The sequence below is a fragment of the Mchenga conophoros genome, linkage group LG6 (assembly GCF_057382185.1).
Source record: "Mchenga conophoros isolate Kocher_MC1m ecotype Shallow Benthic linkage group LG6, M_conophoros_male_GT1.1, whole genome shotgun sequence".
Taxonomy (NCBI): domain Eukaryota; kingdom Metazoa; phylum Chordata; class Actinopteri; order Cichliformes; family Cichlidae; genus Mchenga; species Mchenga conophoros.
The window spans coordinates 15072185-15092022 of NC_140531.1; the positions used below are offsets into that span (position 1 = coordinate 15072185).

The window sequence follows — 19838 nt, forward strand, 5'->3', positions numbered from 1 at the left end:
CATCACACTACATGCGTACCATCACTGAATTCAACTGAAGCTCAGCTGTGACCACCTATTCGAGCCAGACAGGGCACAGTTCACTTAACTGCGAATGGCGCGCACTAGTAATCGCACTAGTGAAATGAGCTGGACTTTGGGGTCAGATGTGCTGGGGAACAGATGGCCTACGGTGAACACACCCTTAGTTAAAAAATGCAGGAGGAGAGCAGCAGCATGACCAGAAATAGAACAAAGCAGGCAACGTCAGTGGTGACAGATATGACAATGGTTATGTGAGACACGGATGGAAAGGACAAATTGGTCTGGAGGCGGGTTTCAAAGTGGCTTGCAGATACAGCAGTAACTGTGGACAGGCTAAAGGACAGGTTGTAAAGAAAAGTGTATTGATGGACCATTGAGCGAATTCAGTTCAATTGAGTTCAGTTTTATTTATATTGCACTAAATCTCAAAGCAGTTGCTTCATAGCACTTTATATTGTAAGGTAAAGACCTTACAATAACATGGAGACAACCTTAAACCCACTAATAGCAAGAACATGGCAATAGTCGCAAAGAAAAACTCCCCCAGCATTCTGCAGCATAACTGAGGGTTTGTTCAGGGTTAGCTGATCCAACCCTAACTATATGCTTTATTAAAAAGCAAAGTTTTAAGCTGAATCTTAAAAGTAGAGGGGGTGTCCTTCTCCCGAATCTAAACTGGGAGCTGGTTCCATTGAAGAGGGGCCTGAAGGCTGAAGGCTCTGCCTCCCATTCTACGTGTATATATCCTAGGAACCACAAGTAAACCAGCAGTCTGAAATTGAAGTACTCTATTGGGGTGACATGGTACTATAAAGTCTTTAAGATAAGATAAGGCTAGGTTATTCAAGTCCTTGTATGTTCCACTGGCAAATGGTTACAGGTGGTTGCTCGCTGTGGCTAGCTTCTGCACTGAAACCTCTTAAAATGTTATCAGATATCATCCTGTTGATTTACCCTGTTTCTCAGTAAGTTTAATAACTGTGCTGGGCCAAACAGACTTATCATTAGCGCAAATCCTGGTCATTTCCATGTAGAGGTTGATAAGGAGCACAAGATACAAACAAAATAGGAGCCCACTCATGAAAACATCACCCCGCTGCACTGCTAATGGCCAAAAACTCTACAGGGCAGCTTTAATCTGTGAAGAATGAAATCCTTATTTGCACTTGAAAGATAAGGCAGAAATCCAACAAGGCACTGGTTTTGTTCTAAGTTGTCTTCACAGTCCCTGTGGGACAGCGGGCCAGAGAGCCGTCGCTCCAGCTGGATCAGCATCGGCCGAGCCCCCAGCCTCCACAGGAAGAGCCAGTCTGGAGAAATGGAGTCCCTGCTGTCCGACACATACTCAAGCTCCAAAGCCAGCAGCAGGGAGCAGTCTCTGGACCAGTCAGAGTACCTGCAGGTGCCAATGCTCCTCTCCCCAGACTGTAACGGCACCACCTTCCACCTGCCAGACCACTGCTACGACGATGCTCCCCTGACATCGCATAACCACACCGATCAAGAGGAAGAGGAGATTGAAGAGGTTAATGCCTATTTGTTTCATGAATTTGTCTCAGCAAATGGAAAACCATATAATATATATGTAAATGTAGACTCGGGCAGTTTTAATTGGCGTGTGTTCCAATCAGAGGGAGCAGGCATTTTGATGGCGTCCCATTTCTGTTATTCCTAGATAAAACAAGTTCATAAAAGAGCTTGTTTTGGGCATGTTCAGAAGTTCAAAAGCTGCTGCTAATTATCCCGCAAAGGCATAAATTCCAACCTGGCTGACCTTAAGACACTTTTGTTTCTTAGAAAAATTTAATTAGCTGAATTTAAATTAGATCCGGGTGGAAGAATGACTCGGAATATTGTTTGAAAAAATAGCTGTGTTGGAATTTTTTGTGCATGCACACAAGGTCGCTGCAAAAAAAAAAAAAAAGAAAGAAAAAACCTTGGATAGAAATGAAAATGACTTCATTCTGCGGTATCATGGGTGTATAAGATGATGAGCAATACTGATTTTCTGATTTTCTCCCACAAAACGCTACATCCAGATGAACAGAATCAACTTTTGGAGCAATGCTGATTGTTGTAACGTAACGAGTGTACGCTGCGATGTCATTCGTCTGTTTGTGTGTTCATTCCAGAGTTTATGTAAGAGGCTGAAGAAGATACTGGAGCCATATGAGCCTCAGTGGTGCCTGGAGCATGAAGAATGGTCCCTCTATCTGTTCGCTCCACACAACCAGTAAAGATACACACAAACACACGTTTATGCACAGCCCCTGATATTCTCCAGGGTGGCCTAGGTGGCCTTAACTGCACGCATGTGTAAAAATTCACAGCTAAAGTGTGAAGGTGACAGCTGAAGCTTGGTTGTACAACTTGTACTTTTATCAATTAAACCTGGCAGAAATGGAAGTGATGCAGGTGATGTGTTGAATAGAAAATAAACACTGGGGTTGTTGCCGATCCTTTTCTCTTCTCACACCGTCTCTCTGCAGGTTCAGGTTGTGGTGTCAGAGGGTCATAGGTCACAAGATGTTTGATCACATCGTCCTGCTTTTCATCTTCCTTAATTGCATCACCATCGCCCTGGAGCGACCTGACATACAGCCACACAGCATGGTACCTCATACACACACACACACACACACACACACACGGTTACTACACTTGTAAGGAGAAGTATTGACATAAGCACCATCATAACGACATTCCAGACCCTGACCTTTAACCTTTAACCCGGACTTAATGGATGTAATTTTACACTGAAACTCTGTTTCTTGTCTTCCTTGGTTGGTTTAACTGGATATTATTGATATAATTTCCATCTTCATTGTGCTTTTTATTTGATGATTTGACAGATTTGAACTCATTATGCATTAGTCTAAGTGCTTAGATTAAGTCTGAACGTAACAGCTACAATACTGTGCAAAAGTCTTGAGCCACCCCAAAAGTCTTTAGATTTTGCTTCATATGATCCAGACTTTCATTTTTAAAGTAGTCTTGAGCAATGACTGAACCACTGACCTAACTCAAGGGCTGAACCAGTGTTGTGTTTAGAGATAACAGACAACACAGCAAAGAAGCAACTTTGAATTTTATCTTTAAGCACTTTGTCATTAACAGCCTGTTGCTTCCATTACTTTAGTTGAACCTATAAAACTGCTAAAGATACCACAATTTGGCAGTTGTCGAAATATTATTTGTGCACCAGTAAGGAGATTCCCAAATAGTTATGAGCTAAAAGAATAGAAGTGGAAACACCATAAGATTTTGATCCATGCAATACCATCTGGAAAGCATCTGATTGGCAGTAGTTGGATTTTCCATTATCACAATGACCCCAAACACACTGCTAATGCAGTAAAAGCATACCTGGATAGAAAAACGCACAGCGAATTGGCCTCCCCAGAGCACGGACCTCGATATTATCCAAGCAGTGCGGGATCATCTTGACAGAAAAGGGAACAAAAGGCAGAAACATCCAAAGAAGAGTTTTAAGTGTCCTTTAAGAAGCCTGGAGAACTGTTCCTGAAGCCAAACTCTGTTTCAACTTATATACTGCGTTTCTATTTATGTTTGCACATGTTTCAATAAATCGCCACTTGTATTTCTCAGTTTCCTAGAAAAAGTGGCAGATCAGGACTTTCGCGCAGCACTGTAATCTAAACCTTAAACAGCTCAAGACATGACTCACGGCTCACAAATACAGAAGCAGCATACGTCTTTTGCATGACCACGCACACAAAGAGGGGCTGTTTACTACAAGAGCTCATGTGCTTGTAGCTGATGTAAGAGTCTCTATAACAACACGTGTTGTTCCCAGTATGCTTTTATTATGTTTCTACAGCGATTGCTGTGCATTTTTTTTCTCAGCTCGTTATGCAACACTTTGTGCTCCAGAATCAAAGCTAAGGCTACAAAGCCTTTAAATTGACGAATGCGCTTCCTGCTGTTAATCTGTGCATGCTCTCACGCCTGTGTGTGTGTGTCTGTGTGTGTGCAACAGGAGCGGATGTTTCTTAGTGTGTCCAATTACATCTTCACTGTGATCTTCGTGGGCGAAATGATGATCAAGGTAACCATAACAGTGAACATTTTCTGAATAAGCACTCTACTCCAAAGTCATTTTCTTGATTCTAAAGAGGCAATTTTCGTTGCTGGTGGGGATCAGAATGGCTTTCATTCTCATTTTACACCTTAGCTTATTTAATTATTTCAGTAATTTTGTTGGATCTGTGCGCGTCTGCATGCAGGTGGTAGCTATGGGCCTGTACTTTGGAGAGGGCGTGTACCTGCAGAGCAGCTGGAATGTCTTGGATGGGCTCCTGGTGTTTGTGTCACTTGTGGACATCCTGGTGTCCATCGCTTCAGCAGGTGGTAATCGGATCTTAGGCATCCTCCGGGTCCTTCGCCTGCTCCGCACACTTCGACCACTCAGGTACAAATCAAGGAGATTATCATCTGTGTTTACTCTGCTGATATTATATTAAGGACTGTCTAACCTGTGTGTGTGCTTGCTGCAGGGTGATAAGTCGTGCTCCAGGTCTGAAACTGGTGGTTGAAACTCTGATCACATCTCTCAGACCAATTGGGAATATTGTTTTGATCTGCTGTGCTTTTTTCATCGTGTTTGGAATTCTGGGAGTCCAGGTAAATGTTCATGCCGACCGTTCCCCGTTCGTCCTCTGTCAGTTAAAGATAAGCTCCATCATTTTTCCCCCGAGACAGCAAAATACAAAACACGTCAAACTCATTTTCACTCGATTTGATATGACCGAACATTAAAAGCTCGTTGTGTTTTCTGCTGCAAGAAGACACAGATCACTGTGGCTTAAAGTAAATGAGCTCAGAGAAAGCTTCAGGTAATAAAAAGTGAAGAGAAAAATTGGGAGGAAATGCAAATGAGCTGCTGATTATGCACCAGTCCCTGGAAGTAATTAAAAAAACAACAACAATGGTTCAACAGGGGGAATGTGCTGAGAATGTGGTTTTTAAATCGGATTTTCACCTGGATTTTAATATTACTAATCAAATTCATAAATACAGCTTATTATTTATTAAAATAGCTTAATATTCAGAATGAGCTAATAAACTATAAATAACACACTTTGCTTGATATAAAGGATCAAAAATAATATCACGTTGCTTTGGTTTCAGACCTCAGGGTTAGGACTGTTAATAAGCTCTGAAGCCAAATAACAGGGTACAGTATAAGAAAGAAAAAAATGTAAGCGCAAATAAAGTTTAATTTGTTACTACTTTTAAATAGTAGCTTGATTCCTCCTACCTTAGAAAACCAGCTTGGATCAGCGTCCCTCAAGTGACATATTGGTGTTTCTAATGTAAAGGACAGTGAAAGTCTGAAAGGGGAGGTGTTTTTTTTTTTTTGCTTGCAGTTTGTTTAGGTTTGGACACAAAAGAATTACTGATCAGCATTTCACCTTTTTTTACAGTCTGAAACATGAATTAACACTTAATTTTCACCTTTATCTGCAAGCTAGGTCGTAGCCACTGTGATGTCAAGCTAAATGCTAAAGTATTTGGACTTTAGCATTTAGCATTCAGGCTGCTGCCATGTTTTTTTGGGGGGTGGGGGGTTGGTTTCACAATTGAACATATCATAATGAGGTGTGGGGGGCTCCAGGTATCAACTAGTGCTAGCAAGCTTTGTTCAAAGCTGCATATACAAACTGCTAATGAATGCTAAGCTAACAGACTAATAAAACCCTCAAAGTTCACTTTCCAAAACTGAAGCACAAACTTCTTGGACAATGTGTGCTATACAGGGAGACATTTTATTTGTCAGATATTTCCATTAAAATGCTCCAGGAGACACCAACACCGCAAACACAGTGGAGAGGTTCAGTTCAGTGACTCCAATTAGTGGCGCTGAGGCCTGGCAGCGATGATTGGCTACGCCTGCCTGTGTTGGGACACCTGTCAATCAAAGTAGCCGTGCCCTTAACTCAATTATCCAGGTGGTTGACTTATTAACTTAGAGTTGTTATGAAGGGAGAAACTATCAGAGAAACAGAGGCCAAAAATTGCTTTTTGTACCAGATTGTAATTATATACTTTTCTTCTGCTGTAAAGGGGTGTCAAACATAAGGCCTGTGGGCCAGAATTGGCCTAGCAAAGACTCCAATCTGGCCCCAATGGACGGCTTTGGAAAATGTGAGGGAGGTCATAAATTTTGAATTTTTAGCTGTATTTTTTAGTTTTACACCATTGGCTACTGATGTAGACCTCCACCATGGCCATTCATGCTACACCAAAGTAAATAAGTAATATATAAACAATTAAATTGCAGAAAAGTTCCTGTTTTTTCTTTATGTACTATACAAATTTTATTTTTCTTATAATGGGTCCACAGTAAAAAAAAAAAAAGGGCATTAACATAAACTTTCTGCTTTATAATGTCAGGGCAGTCTGGTCTAAGAGTTACCAAAACTTTGTAATGAATTTTACACATTTATTTCTTACACTTTAAGCCCAAAATTTTCTTTCATTTACTAGAGCCTACTAGAGATGTGCTGTTGAAATTGCCTATTTTGAGCTTATTTTTCTTATGCAACGATATCTCAGGGATTAAATGTGAGGTAAAACATCTTTGCACTAATAGGAGTCAGGCTCAAGTGCACATTTAAAACAGGCTGGATAGTCTCCGGACACATTTACTTCTTCACGCGTTGAAGTCCTTCAGAAATACTTTATTTTTTTTTTTTTTTTGTGTCCCGTTTGGATCTTTAGCCATCAGAATTGTTGTCTTAAGGCCAAGAAAGATGCCAAGCGGATTTATTTTACCAAGTGGATCATCATGGCCTTGCCATATTGGTCCATTTGATTGACCTTTATTATAATTATGAATTTATTTTATTTTCAGGTGCTACAAACGGGACAGACATGACTGGGGGATAGGACAGGGAGAAAGAATGAAAGAAAGAGAGGGAGAGAAAGAAAACCAAAGGGGAGAAGAGATGGTGAGAAGGGGGGGGAGAAAGAAAAAACAAACAAAACACCTGGATCACCTGTATGGAGAAAAAAAACAGAAGAAATACTTTAAAACAAAAGAATCTATTAATGAAACTTCCTTTAAGGTTTAAAGGCTCTCACCACATTTTAAAATGTCAAAGTCAGGAAATGAATGTACAGTACCGTTTTTAAAAACTCCACTCAAAGCCAGTCAGTTCATTTTCATGGCTTATGTTTCTCTTTTTGCAAATACAAATGTTCAGATTTAATCCTTGCAAGGATATAATACCTAATGAACGCTGAAGCTAATTAACACGTAGCCTTATATTTGACGAAAAGCACGCTATCAGTGGGTTATCTTCTAATGAGAACACCCATGCTGGAGTGATTCTGCACAGGGGTCTGCAGGCTCTTGCAGACTGTTTACTGTACAGCAATATAACAGCCTCTGCTCTGTTGTGTGAAGGTTTGTTTACACTGCCTTGAGGTTACAGTCTTCTCTCATGTTTTTTTCTCTGTGCTCACACTTGCGCAGCTGTTTAAAGGGAAATTCTTCTACTGCGACGGGATCAATGTAAGTAACATCACCAATAAAACTGAGTGTCTGCAGGCTGGTTACCGCTGGCTGCGGCGGAAATACAACTTCGACAATCTGGGACAGGTTTGTCACACTCTTGGACAGACATCTGCTCTTACAGGCTGGTAATCGTAGCAGTAAAGCTGAATTATGTGCGTATCATCCCGCCAGGCGCTGATGTCGCTCTTTGTGCTGTCGTGTAAGGACGGCTGGGTCAGCATCATGTACGACGGCCTGGATGCCATGGGTGTGGACCAGCAGGTGAGGAGAGGCAGTCTCGCACACAGCGGGGGGGAGAGCGGGTGTGTGAGGGATTAAAAAGTGAAAATCAGGGAGATGAACGACTCATTCAGCGAGTGAATATTTCCCTGTGATTTCCTTCTTTTTTGTGTCGTTCTTAGGAACACTTGATCTTGTTTGTTTGAGTGTGAAAGGGGAAATATCTCGGGAGTGAGGTGTAGCTGTGCAAAGAAAAGAAAAAAAAGGCAGATGGATGAATAGATGTGAGCTGACAGAGCTGGCAGTTTTAGTGCTGACTCAGTACTTACATTGTCTTTTTGTTTGTGCTCTCTCCTTTTCTTCCTCTCCACCCCTCCTCACCTTCTTTCATCACTCTTTCTGTTCTTGTTTTTTTTTTTTTTTTTTACCTTTTGTGTCTCTTTGCTACCTCCTGTCCTTTCTTCTTCGCTTTTTTCTCTCTGTTTCTCTCTGCAGCCAGTGATAAACCACAATCCTTGGATGCTGCTGTTTTTCATCTCATTCCTGCTCATTGTCAGCTTCTTTGTGCTCAACATGTTTGTGGGCGTGGTGGTGGAAAACTTTCACAAGTGTCGCCAGCAGCAGGAGGAGGAAGAGGCGCGGCTGAGGGAGGAGAAACGACAGAAGCGACTGGAGAAGAGGAGGAGAAGTGAGGAAGTGTTTCGGGAAAGTGGGTGGAGGGACATCAGAGTAAAGTACTGTGCAAAAGTCTTGAGTCACCTCTCATTGCTTCATATTTGGCTAGAAAAATGGGAAATGGGTGCAGCCATTTATTGAAATGTGGAGATATAAATGGAAATACAGTATAGAAGACAAAAACAGAATTTGTACAATTCTGACAACCCTGAATGCCAATATTTGGTATTGACTTTATTCTTCAACACTGTCTGAGCTCTCATAGACAAGTGTTATTGTAATTTATTTAAGTGGTCTCCAGGAATAGTTCTCCAGGCTTCTTGAAGGACTTTCAAAGCTGTTCTTTGGATGTTTCTGCCTGTTGTTCTGTTCTCTGTCAGGATGATCCCACAGTGCTTCAGTAATGTTGAGGCCAATCCATGACTGATAATGTTCTTTCTTTGCCTTCCACTTGTTCTGTTTCCTTAAATGTTGTGAGGACTACAGAGAAAACTGCATAGCATGGCAAGATAAACCACATTTAAGGCTAATAGGTCTTTGGGAATCACCTTGTTGGTGCAAAAATACTATTTTATGCTGTCAAACCTTTTAATAATACCTAATTTTTTGTGTTTTTGCTAAAAGCCTTTACGAAATTCTGCATGAAATTCTCAGTTTTTTGGACGCTAGCTTGTCACGTAACATATATATATAGACTGAAATCACTGTGATTTTGTGAAAAATATGTCAACCTATGACCAGCTGGTCCTGATGTTTCCAAACAAGAAAAGGAAAAAACTGAGATTCTGGGTTCCTGCAACTCTCACGAGAAGGCAGCAGGAGGAAGAATTTCATGTTTTGACCCAGGAGTTGAAATTCTATCGCGTCTGCTTCTGTGCATATTTCAGGATGTCAGTGGGACTGTTGAAACTTTTACTGGCAGACTTGGCATTTATTGTGGTCAATGTGAATGGCTTTATTAAGAATAGGTGAGTCCGAAAAATAGTTTTAAATCACAAAATATTTGCACAAATTTTACACGTCCGGTGTGTAAAGGCCTTAAAGATACAATTTGAAATGGGCTCTAAGTTGTCTGCTATGTGTAGACGCAACATTGGTTCATCCCTTGAGCTGGATGTCCGTTTATGCTTGAATGATTCACACGTCAGTGTTCAGCGGCTTAACAAATGAAAATGGTCAGGTACAAGGACTGGACTGAAAATGGGTGAAAAAGCAGCCAATGTCCAAAGAAAAAACTTTGAAAGACCTTCACAAAGCCGGGAGAACTGTTACTCAGGACCACTTTAAAAAATAGCAGGAGGGCCGGCTCAAAATCTGCACAGTGCTTTAAGTGGACATCCAAACGTTACACCTGTAACTGCTTAACATGTGATTCCTAAACCACCTGAAAAAAACCATGCAGTCGTGATTCAAGAAAGGGGACACACACGTTGCTTTCACTTCACTTTCTTTAAGAAGTATTGTAAAGATCTTGAACCACTGGTGGCTTCACCCTACCCAGAAGTCTTTAGAGTCTCCCCTGATAGTTGCACCATTTTCCATTCTGCCTGCTAGAGTTGCCTCCTCCTCTGCTCTTTACTCCCTTGGCCATGAAAATGATCCCATCACCATATACCATCCTAAATCTAGTAAAATGTCTTTTTTTGGTCTATCGCAGGCCTAACACAGAGAGACAGACAACCATTTGCATTCACATTTGCGGGCAATTTAGAATCACAAATTGTGGGAGGAGTACCTGGAGAAAACCCACGCAGACACAGAGAGAGCATGCAACTCCACACAGGAAGGTCGGGTGATGGAGCTGAACTCAGGGCCTTCTTGCTGTGAGGCAATAGTGCTAATCACTGTGCAACCATCCTGCTCCCTCTCTTCCAAAAAACAGAAGCAGAACATGAGTGCACTATTTCCTCCCATAGGGGCTAAATAATCATCGATACTCATTATTCCATATGGGCTGATAATTACACAACATAGGATCACTACAGGATGTCAGCTGCAGGTCGATAGTCGATGTTCAGCAGCACATATAGATCAATCAGGGTTCTTTTGCTATTTATTACAGTTAATCATTGGGTCCTGGGCTCTCTCCATCTGATCGCATCTGTCTTTGTGACCTCATCTCTCTATGCTGCTGTTCCTCTTTTAAGTTCTCTTTCACTCCCTCTCACTGTGGAACAGTTTCAGTGGCCAAATCGACTGCAAATGCAAATGCAGATGATTCATAAATACGCTTCAGGGGAAACTGATTATGGCTGGAAGATGTATCAGTTGATTTCTACAAAGGGAAAAGTAAGGTCATCCCGCTTCCTTTCTGCGCTCGGCCCATGTTCCGCACTAAGATCACAGTGAGTTCCGGTTAACACGGCTTTAATCACACATGGAGGTGTAAGGTAAGGCTTTCACACAGTGTGCCTTGCGAAAGAAATACTCTAGCTTAACAGTCCTCTCCTTCATCCTCCGAGCTCGTAGATGAGGCAGTGGCTTTCTCATGTCCTGACTCATCTGCTGCTACAGCAACGGGAGATAACTCTTCCTGCATCTCCTCTGGCCTCGCCTGCGCCCGTTAGCTTCCATCTCCTTTTCCTTTGAAAAATGTTCATACATCCCTAGCCTAGCGACCAGCAGATGCCAACAAAGACAAGTCCTCACACACACACACACACACACACACACACACACACACACACACACACACACACACACAAAGAGAGAGAACAGAGAACAACCCAAAAAGAGTTGAACATTTTTCATGTGCTCGATGAGCAATATCCATTATTTTCCAGCTTTAAGGCACGATTATGTTTTCTTTTGGAGGAACTATTCATAAAGCATTCTGGGCCCAGGTCTGCCGACGCCTGTACACGAGCACATTATTCCCAGTGTCCGGAACGATCAGCTTCCATTCGAACTGGTGCGTCAGAGTGCGCTGAAAGTAGGACATGTCATTTGTGGTTTATGAGTGTCTCTTTTCTCTGCTCCACTATCTCATCAGGTCTGTCGGTGTTAGAGCATTTTATTTCTCAGCATTAAATTTCATAAAAGCCAGCATGTGTTGACGAGTAACCTTGACTTATTATGTAGCGATTTCCTCATTCTTTTCTTTTCCTCACTTTTCAAAGCAAATCTAGTTTTAGTTTGTTTATGTCACTTCTCCTTTGGAGTCTGAAGCAGAAGAAACGGGTGCAGAGGGAAAAGGTACAAAAAAAATGATCCTGCTTTAAACAACAAGGGAAACATGCCTGCTGGAGAACTGAAAGAAAATGCTGGCGCTGATGCTGGCAGTAAACCCAGCGTCACTGCGTCAGCCAGTCAAAAGTGCTCCAACCAAACTAATGGAGCTATTTCTTTATGGAGCTTAGTACATGGACCTATTATACATTCACTGGCCAGTTTATTATGTACAGTGTGCTAGGGCCCGATTTAACAAGGCGCAGCAAGATTTTGGTCCACATTCACATGAAAGCATCACACAGAGCTCCATATTTGTTCCACCACATCCCAAAGGTGCTCTGTTGGACTGAGATCTGATGATTGTGAAGGCCTTCTGCTCCTGTAGACCATCTGCTTCAAACACATTCAGAGATGCTCTTCTGCATTCCTTTGTTCTAACAAGCAAACTTCAGCAGGTTATCTTGACCTGACTTGCCTGAGTTATTGTGATGTCACTGGCTGAGTGGATAGTTTTGTTAACGAGCAGTTAAAGAGGTGTATCAGTTGGAGCCTGCTGTTGTCTAAAATTTTATCCTGAGGCATTAAATTGTCTTAAAATTGTATCAAATTTTCCCTTGTCAGGGAATGTGTCTACATAGTTCTGGTCATTTCGCATAGGTGTGCACACACGCATAGTCAGCACCCCTACATACACACACATTTTCTTTCTCTTGCTAGATTTCTGTCTCTCTCTCTGTACGCTCTCTCTGCAGTGTAATCTCTAGTAGTGCTCTCCTCTTAGTCAGTTAACTGTCTGGCAGCAGACAGCGAGGGTTTCTGCTCAAAGACACCTTGAGGTGCCGTGGAGAGTGTGTGTGCATGATGGATAGGACTGAATTCCTGAGGTGGCACTTTTAGTCTGTGCACACACATGCACGCACACACCAGAGTGCCACTTGGCACACGCTTCACCAGTGACCTCATAGCCAATATCATATTTTTCTTTCAGAAGCATTTTAATGACTCTCAGTGTGTGTGTGTGTGTGTCTGTGTTTGTATCTCTGTGTGTGTGTGTGTGTGTGTGTGTGTGTGTGTGTGTGTGTGTGTGTGTGTAGGGGCCCTTGAGAAGCCGTATTACGCCGACTACTCTCCGTTACGTCGAAGCATCCACACCGTGTGCACCAGCCACTACCTGGATCTCTTCATAACCATCATCATCTTCACAAACCTCCTCACCATGAGCATGGAGCACTACAACCAACCTCAGGTAACCATGGCAACACCTTCCTCCACCTGTCCTAAAACCATAGTAATGAAGCACAATGCAGTGGTATTGTAGAAGTGTGTATCTGTGTGTCCTGCAGTACCTCGAGGAGATACTGAAGTACTGCAATTATGTCTTCACGCTGGTTTTCGTCATCGAGGCCATTCTGAAACTCATCGCGTTTGGTCTTCGGCGCTTTTTCAAAGAGAGGTATCCCCAGTCGCGCATGGAGACAGAGGCTCTCAAAAAGCATCCCTTCAGAAGCTAATTATTGTTTTTGTCCGTGTGTGTCAAGATGGAACCAGCTGGACCTCGCCATTGTGTTGCTGTCCATCATGGGTATCACACTGGAGGAAATAGACCTGAGTGCTTCCCTGCCCATCAACCCCACAATTATACGGATAATGAGGGTCCTCAGGATAACACGAGGTAAGCACACGGGGAGACAAACACAGAAAAAAAAAAAACACGACGGGGTGAGGCTGATAAGAGCTGACATGTTGCGATATTTCAGTGCTGAAGCTGTTAAAGATGGCGACGGGGATGAGAGCTCTGTTGGACACGGTGATGCAGGCTCTGCCTCAGGTAAGAAGCATCTATTGTGCTTGTACAGTTAAACATGTCTTTTTAAATGGCTGCCTGGTGTCCAGATCTGATGAAAAGCAGATGGCTTGTTTTATTTAGCAATTTACGAGGCCTGGCACTGACTGCCTCTTCCATGATTTATCACTTATTCCTCCCAAGCAGTGCTATACCAGCGACACCTAATAATCACTAAACAAAGAAGAAGACATACTCAGATTTAGCTAAAAGGTAACTGCAGATCCTTAAACTCATCAGTTAAATCCTGACTTTTTGGCATGTTATGAAACAGTTTGGCTTTGGGATGATTGTTTTGCTGCTTGCTGACGAATAAAGCAGAACATCCAAAGATCCAATCTGAAAAGCTTTCTTTTCTTTGAGGCACAAAAGCTCTGCAGACAAAAGCTGCATTCAGGCAGATTTTACCAGGCAAATACACTGGTAGATATATCACACTTTTCCACTGTATTTAAGCACTCAAACCACTTTCTTACTATAAGCTTCATTCACACACCCATTCATATTTGCACCACCAACCGCCAATCACATCGCCAACCTTCTGATTACCTCCTGAGCTCCTTTCCTGTGTGATTTTTTTTTTCAAGCCTGTGTTTATGTCCTCTACTAACACTGACAGCCTGGACCACTACCTCAAGGTGCTTTATATTGTAAGGTAAACCCCAATCAAACAACCCCCTATGAGCAAGCACTTGGCGACACTGGGAGGGAAAAACTCCCTTTTGACAGGAAGGAATTTCCTGCAAAACCCGTCTCAGGAAGGGGCGGCTGGTTGGGGATAATAGAAGGGAGATGGATGTAGTCACTGTGACGCCACCGGGGGTCTGCAGACTCTCCTTTTGAAGCCAAAAGTTATGAAATTTAAATGAAAGGCTGCTGTGCTAAGTTAGCAGCTAGCTTGGTTAGCAAGACTCCATGGATGCAACACAGTCACAGATACCTGCTAATTAGTGCTAACTACAGATGACCCTGTCTAGCTTTTTCCAGTTAAGATATGCTGTTGATACCTTGGCTGTCTAAAACACTGGCTAACACAGTGGAAACAGTTAAAAATATTAGAATATCACGCACAGAAAAAACAGCTAAGCTAAGACTTCTCAGCCAGTTTGACCTAGCCACAAAGCTAGTCATATTTTTTGCCACATAAATGCATTAACTTTTTCCCCCATAAAGACATTGAAGACCTCTTCTGTGCCCTTAATAATGAGTTTTGACAAGTATATATCAATAACGCTGGGTTAAATGACCATTAGAGTAGCCATAGTAACCTGTATAGGCAGAGATAACCCTCAATAATGTCTAATACACACCCAGCTATTTTGTTCTGGAAACAGGCCGGAAATATGACACAAACCTCTCAGTTCAGAAAAGAAAAACAAGGGTTAGCCACAATAGGCGTCTACTAAGGAAAAAAAGGCCTAAACAAGGTTGAAATCCAACATCAAGCACCTGCCTATCACTAAATTGCTACATCAAGTTATCGGGTCAACTACTAATTGGAAGGTTTGTGGTTTGACCCCTGGCTGCTCCGGTCTGCATACCAAAGATCTTTGGGCAAGATACTAACTCCAAGTTGCTCTACGATGCATCCATCGCAGTATGACTGTGTGTGAATGTTAGACAGAAAGCATGTATGTAGAAAAGGCAAGGGAAAATTTTCTTGCATGATTGAGGCAAGGTGTATGAAGTGCTTTGAGTGCTCCAATAGAGTAGAAAAGGACTTTATAAGAACAAGTCCATTTACCATTTATAGTAAAAAGGTAAAAAGAAAAGAAAATGTGTCTTAGATGTGGGAGCAGCAACACTAGTTCACCATTTTGGTCCAGATTAAATTCCAACTATTAAATGGATTATCATAAAATGTTTAGCAAATATTCACGATGAGGCCAAATGAATTTAGCTTTCCAGCTGACAGCTGATGTTTGTAGCTTTCATTTAAATTTCTTCATGATGTGGATGGATTGTAGTGAAGTTTAGCATCACTGTTTATGTTCCTCTGTGGCTGAACACTCTCATATGTTAACCTTTTAATGGTTAACATGCGAGTGTCAGATTTTACCTGATATACTAGTAGAATATGGTCTGAACTTTTACAGCACTTTTTAACCTTAGCAGATCTTCAGAGCACTTTAACAATGTCTCTGTCATTAATTCGTGCAACTGGGGACTCTGTGAACTTCTCTTACCCAAGGACATTTTAGCATTTGGAAGGAGCAGCCAACATTCTGCAATTAGTTTAAAACCCAGTCATTCACCTGAGCAATGACTCAGAAACATCCCCATCAGCCTCAGCTCTACTTGTGTGTTAACTTCTAATTAACAAATATTAGCACGCTAACAAGCGTGGGCATAACATCATAATTATGGTGCGCACTACTAGAGATCTGCACATTAGCATTGTATCTGTGAGCGTGTTACCATCAAGTCAAAGCGCTCCTGTGCCTAAGTATAGCATCACAGAGCTGCCGCCTTCCCCGTGTGCCTTCTTTGAATATAATGTGGGAAGGCTTTGGGGAGGATCAACCAACCTTCCTCGGGGGACCCCACAAGAAACAAGGGAGAAAGGGTGAGGGAGGGGGCGGTGGTGCACATCAAACAAGCGGAAACATGTATACAAGTACACATTTATAAGGTGTGGTGATGGTTTTGACCTGCAGCTTAACCATGTTCATTTTAAACGACCGTGCTCATCTTTGCATATATTCAAACAAACCAGCGGAAATCTCAGCTATAAAGAAAATACCCACGATCCTCCACTTCCCATTTGTGTAGTATTTGTGTGTCTTTGAAGTGACACGTCACTGCAGGGGATCAAACCCACGTCTTTGCAGCGCCGTCCAATGCGCTTGTTTCCAGTTCGCTTCATCGGTGGATGCACCTTTTATCTAATTAGACATCGCCGTGCCTCCTACCATGATGAGAGGCAGGCCAGGACTCGGTGAAAAGCGTGTTTGTGACTCATCAGGGTTGGGTCCAGGCGCCAAAAACTCACTTGTTTCTCAAGCCCTAAAACGTAAGGTGTTATTCCACTCCAGGTACCATGATGGATCCCGTTAGTTTTTAAGGAGTAGTAAACGTCAGTGCAGTAAGGCTCAGCGGTCTCTGTCTTTGGGCCTATCCTATCTGTTGGCGTCTCCCTCTCTCTCTTTTTCAGTGTATACTGTACATGTCTATTTTTTGGTGTATCATACACTCTATATATCTGTTTGTGCGTGTAATGTGTCCGTCTAGGTGGGGAATCTGGGTCTGCTCTTCATGTTGCTGTTCTTCATCTATGCAGCTCTGGGAGTTGAGCTCTTTGGAAAACTGGGTTAGTGTGTGCGTGCATGTACGTGCAAGAGTGTGCATGTGAGCCTGTGCATGCGTGCAAGCGGGTGCGACCGACGGGTGATTTATGTGTGGATTACATAAACAAGCATAAATTTTGCTGAGTTACATACATTAATTAATGCCAATTTAGAATCAGCAACCTAATCAGTGATCTAATCTGCGCGCAGTTCTCTTTCTTCTCCCCCCTTGCCTTCGTCTCCCACACTTACCGGATCTAATATTCCTTTCATCCTCTTTCAGAGTGCTCAGACGAGAACCCGTGCGAGGGTCTCAGTCGCCACGCTACCTTTGACAACTTTGGCATGGCTTTCCTCACGCTCTTCAGGGTGTCCACCGGGGACAACTGGAATGGGATCATGAAGGTTGTTACTCTTCCTTTCCTCTACTCTGAGGGGGTTTTTTAAGAAGATGGATGGACGACTGAGTGCATGTTTGTGTCTGCGTGTCTCAATGCATAGGTTATGAGACAGCCTCTGCATTAAGCAGAGAGCAGATCACTGTTTTTTTATGACAGACTAAGAGCTGATGACATTCGAGGGTCAGGAGAGTGTATTACTCTTCTGTGACAGGCTCAAGGTCCTTTTGGGCTCAGATCAACATCTCCCCCTGTAGGAGATGAAAGGAAGTACAGCAGAGCGCATTAATATATCACCCTAATCCCTTCATTTATCATCAGGTTATTGCTTCTTGATCCTTTATCGTCTCCTCTTCCCTTCCTTTATCATCCAGGACACACTGCGCGAGTGTCGCCCGCAGGATCGCCACTGCCTCACCTACCTGCCCTTGATCTCGCCCGTTTACTTTGTCACCTTCGTCCTCACGGCTCAGTTTGTGCTTGTCAACGTGGTCGTGGCCGTTCTGATGAAGCACCTGGAGGACAGCAACAAGGAGGCACAGCTGGAGGAGATGGAGGAGAGGAGGGAGAGGGAGGAGAGAAGAGAGCGGGAGGAGGCCAGTCGACGGCTCAGCACCGCGTCTGTGGGCGGGGACTTAGAGCTGGACGCACCTGCCCAGGTGCCTGCTTGTATTTCTGCATGCGTGTAAGCTAGCAGGGTAGAGATGACAGTGAGAGTAACAGTGTTGGTGATGTCATGTGCCAGGTGCAAGTTGAGGATGAAGGGTGTTCCCATGGCAACCTACTGAGCATGGGACGCATGCTCTCCCTCCCCAGCGACAGCTATCCTCAGCCGCTCAGATGCTCTCCTTATCCGCTCATTGGCCACGAGGCATTCTCCGGCTACAGCTTCTCAGGTAATTTGGCTGTTTATAGCCAATCGAATTAAGGAACTGTTTTTTACTGTCCTATAACAAGTAAATGACTCCTGTAAAGATTATTGCTTCCATAAATAGCTTAGAAGGCAGCAGAGCTGTGAAGTTTGCACAAGGTAAGGCAATGTTATCAAAGGCCTTAAGGAAGGAGATATTTGTTATGGATTTAAATGGAATTGATAGAACTATACGCCTGCCACGTCTTTCCCATCTTTAGTTTATATTTGGATTGTAACAAATCCTGGAACAGCCAGGTATCCCACGAACAAATAAAAAACAACAGAAAATGTTGGGTCATCCAATATAAAACCAACCACATCTCAATTGCACACACCGTAATTCTTTGTTTCCACTCAGTGTTCTCTCTCAGATGTTTAACAATATGCTGTAAGTAAAAGGTTTATCATAGATTAAAACTAGAAATCAAGTAGTTCTAGATTTGGAGTGTGCCTGTAGCATTACCTGGAAGTTATTTTCAGTCTTGTCATGTTAAAGTGTCTTTTTTAACAGTGGGAGTTTATTGCACCAAGTGAGCTGAATATAGAGTCCTCCACTGGAAGTCATGTTAACTAAAATTGCCAATGAGATAAAGATGAGGTGAAACTGAATCGTGACTTGGTCTCAAAACAGTTTTTTCATCTCCTGAGTTGTGAAAACGTACTGAAATATAGGAGCTGATGGTGTGTGTGTGTGTGTGTGTGTGTGTGTGTGTGTGTGTGTGTGTGTGTGTGAGTGAGTGGCTGTGAGGTGAAACAACTCTTTTAAAAAAAAAATGCATCTAATGGTTAAAGTCTTGCTTTTTTATGTTCTAGCTGTCATCTTCATAATCCACGTTACTGTCTGCAGGCTCCATGTCATCTCTGGGCTCCAGTGGAGGCGGCTCCCTGCTGCAGGTTCCAGGAGCTCTGCCAGCCATCAGTCACGCTTCACTGGGGTCTGGACGCAGCTCAAGGCCAATGATCTGCCTCAGCACATCTCACAGCATCGACAGGCACTCCTCACACAGACTCGGCTCAGCCAACAGCGTAGAAGGATACAGGTTTAGCCCCACTCACAGAGCCAAGAGACACAGACTGAACTCGGCTCACAGCATAGACGGATATAGATTCAGCCCAGCGCATCGCATCAACAGACACAGACTCAGCTCTGCTCACAGTATGGACGGATACAGGGTGAATCCGGATCCCAGCGCCGAGCGGCCGAAGCTCATGTCCAGCCACAGCATAGACAGGCATCCGTCGCTCAGACTGAGCCCCACGCACAGCGGCGGCAGGCGTCCTTCTTACTGGCTCAGTCCCGAAGACAGTTTAGACAGAAACAAGTTGAGCCCCTCCTACGTCCCTGACAGTTCAGCCATGAGGAGACCAGCATCCTTCCGTGCTGCAAGCAGACAGTTAAGGAGACAGGTGTGTTTTTATGACGATGATAGCTGAACACAAACACACTGCAAACCTTTTTCAGCTCAGTTTAGTTCAGTTTTATTGATAAAGTATCAAATCACAACAACAGTCGCCTCAAGCTGCTTTATGTTGTAAGGTAAAGACCCTATAATAACATATCTGCTGGGGGTGAGGAGAGGAAGACAGTTATATTAGTTTAGTTCTACAAGTTTAACAGTTTCCCTTTGAATCAATTAAATAAGCCAGGTGAGATTCGAAGGATTTAGATGGTGCTTTTTAATTTTATGGGAATGAATCGGAATCAAGCTGAGAGGTTAGAGGGCATCTCTCCAAAAAATTTAAAATCGCAACGTCTGCAAAGTTT

The 19838-nt window shown here is 43.0% G+C and overlaps 1 protein-coding gene across 1 annotated transcript in view; it reads left to right on the top strand.

Moving 5' to 3' along the window:
- The window catches only part of LOC146572338 (voltage-dependent T-type calcium channel subunit alpha-1H-like), a 58919-nt gene that overhangs the window by 35893 nt on the left and 3188 nt on the right, over positions 1–19838 (top strand). The window contains exons 17-34 of the mRNA XM_085276382.1: positions 1238–1549; positions 2157–2257; positions 2514–2637; positions 4025–4093; positions 4272–4456; positions 4542–4668; positions 7526–7651; positions 7739–7828; positions 8282–8474; positions 12727–12878; positions 12976–13085; positions 13171–13304; positions 13390–13460; positions 16707–16785; positions 17046–17167; positions 17535–17819; positions 17906–18056; positions 18921–19480. Coding sequence (XP_085132508.1) covers positions 1238–1549; positions 2157–2257; positions 2514–2637; positions 4025–4093; positions 4272–4456; positions 4542–4668; positions 7526–7651; positions 7739–7828; positions 8282–8474; positions 12727–12878; positions 12976–13085; positions 13171–13304; positions 13390–13460; positions 16707–16785; positions 17046–17167; positions 17535–17819; positions 17906–18056; positions 18921–19480 — 2991 coding nt within the window. The remainder of the gene's footprint in view (positions 1–1237; positions 1550–2156; positions 2258–2513; positions 2638–4024; positions 4094–4271; positions 4457–4541; positions 4669–7525; positions 7652–7738; positions 7829–8281; positions 8475–12726; positions 12879–12975; positions 13086–13170; positions 13305–13389; positions 13461–16706; positions 16786–17045; positions 17168–17534; positions 17820–17905; positions 18057–18920; positions 19481–19838) is intronic.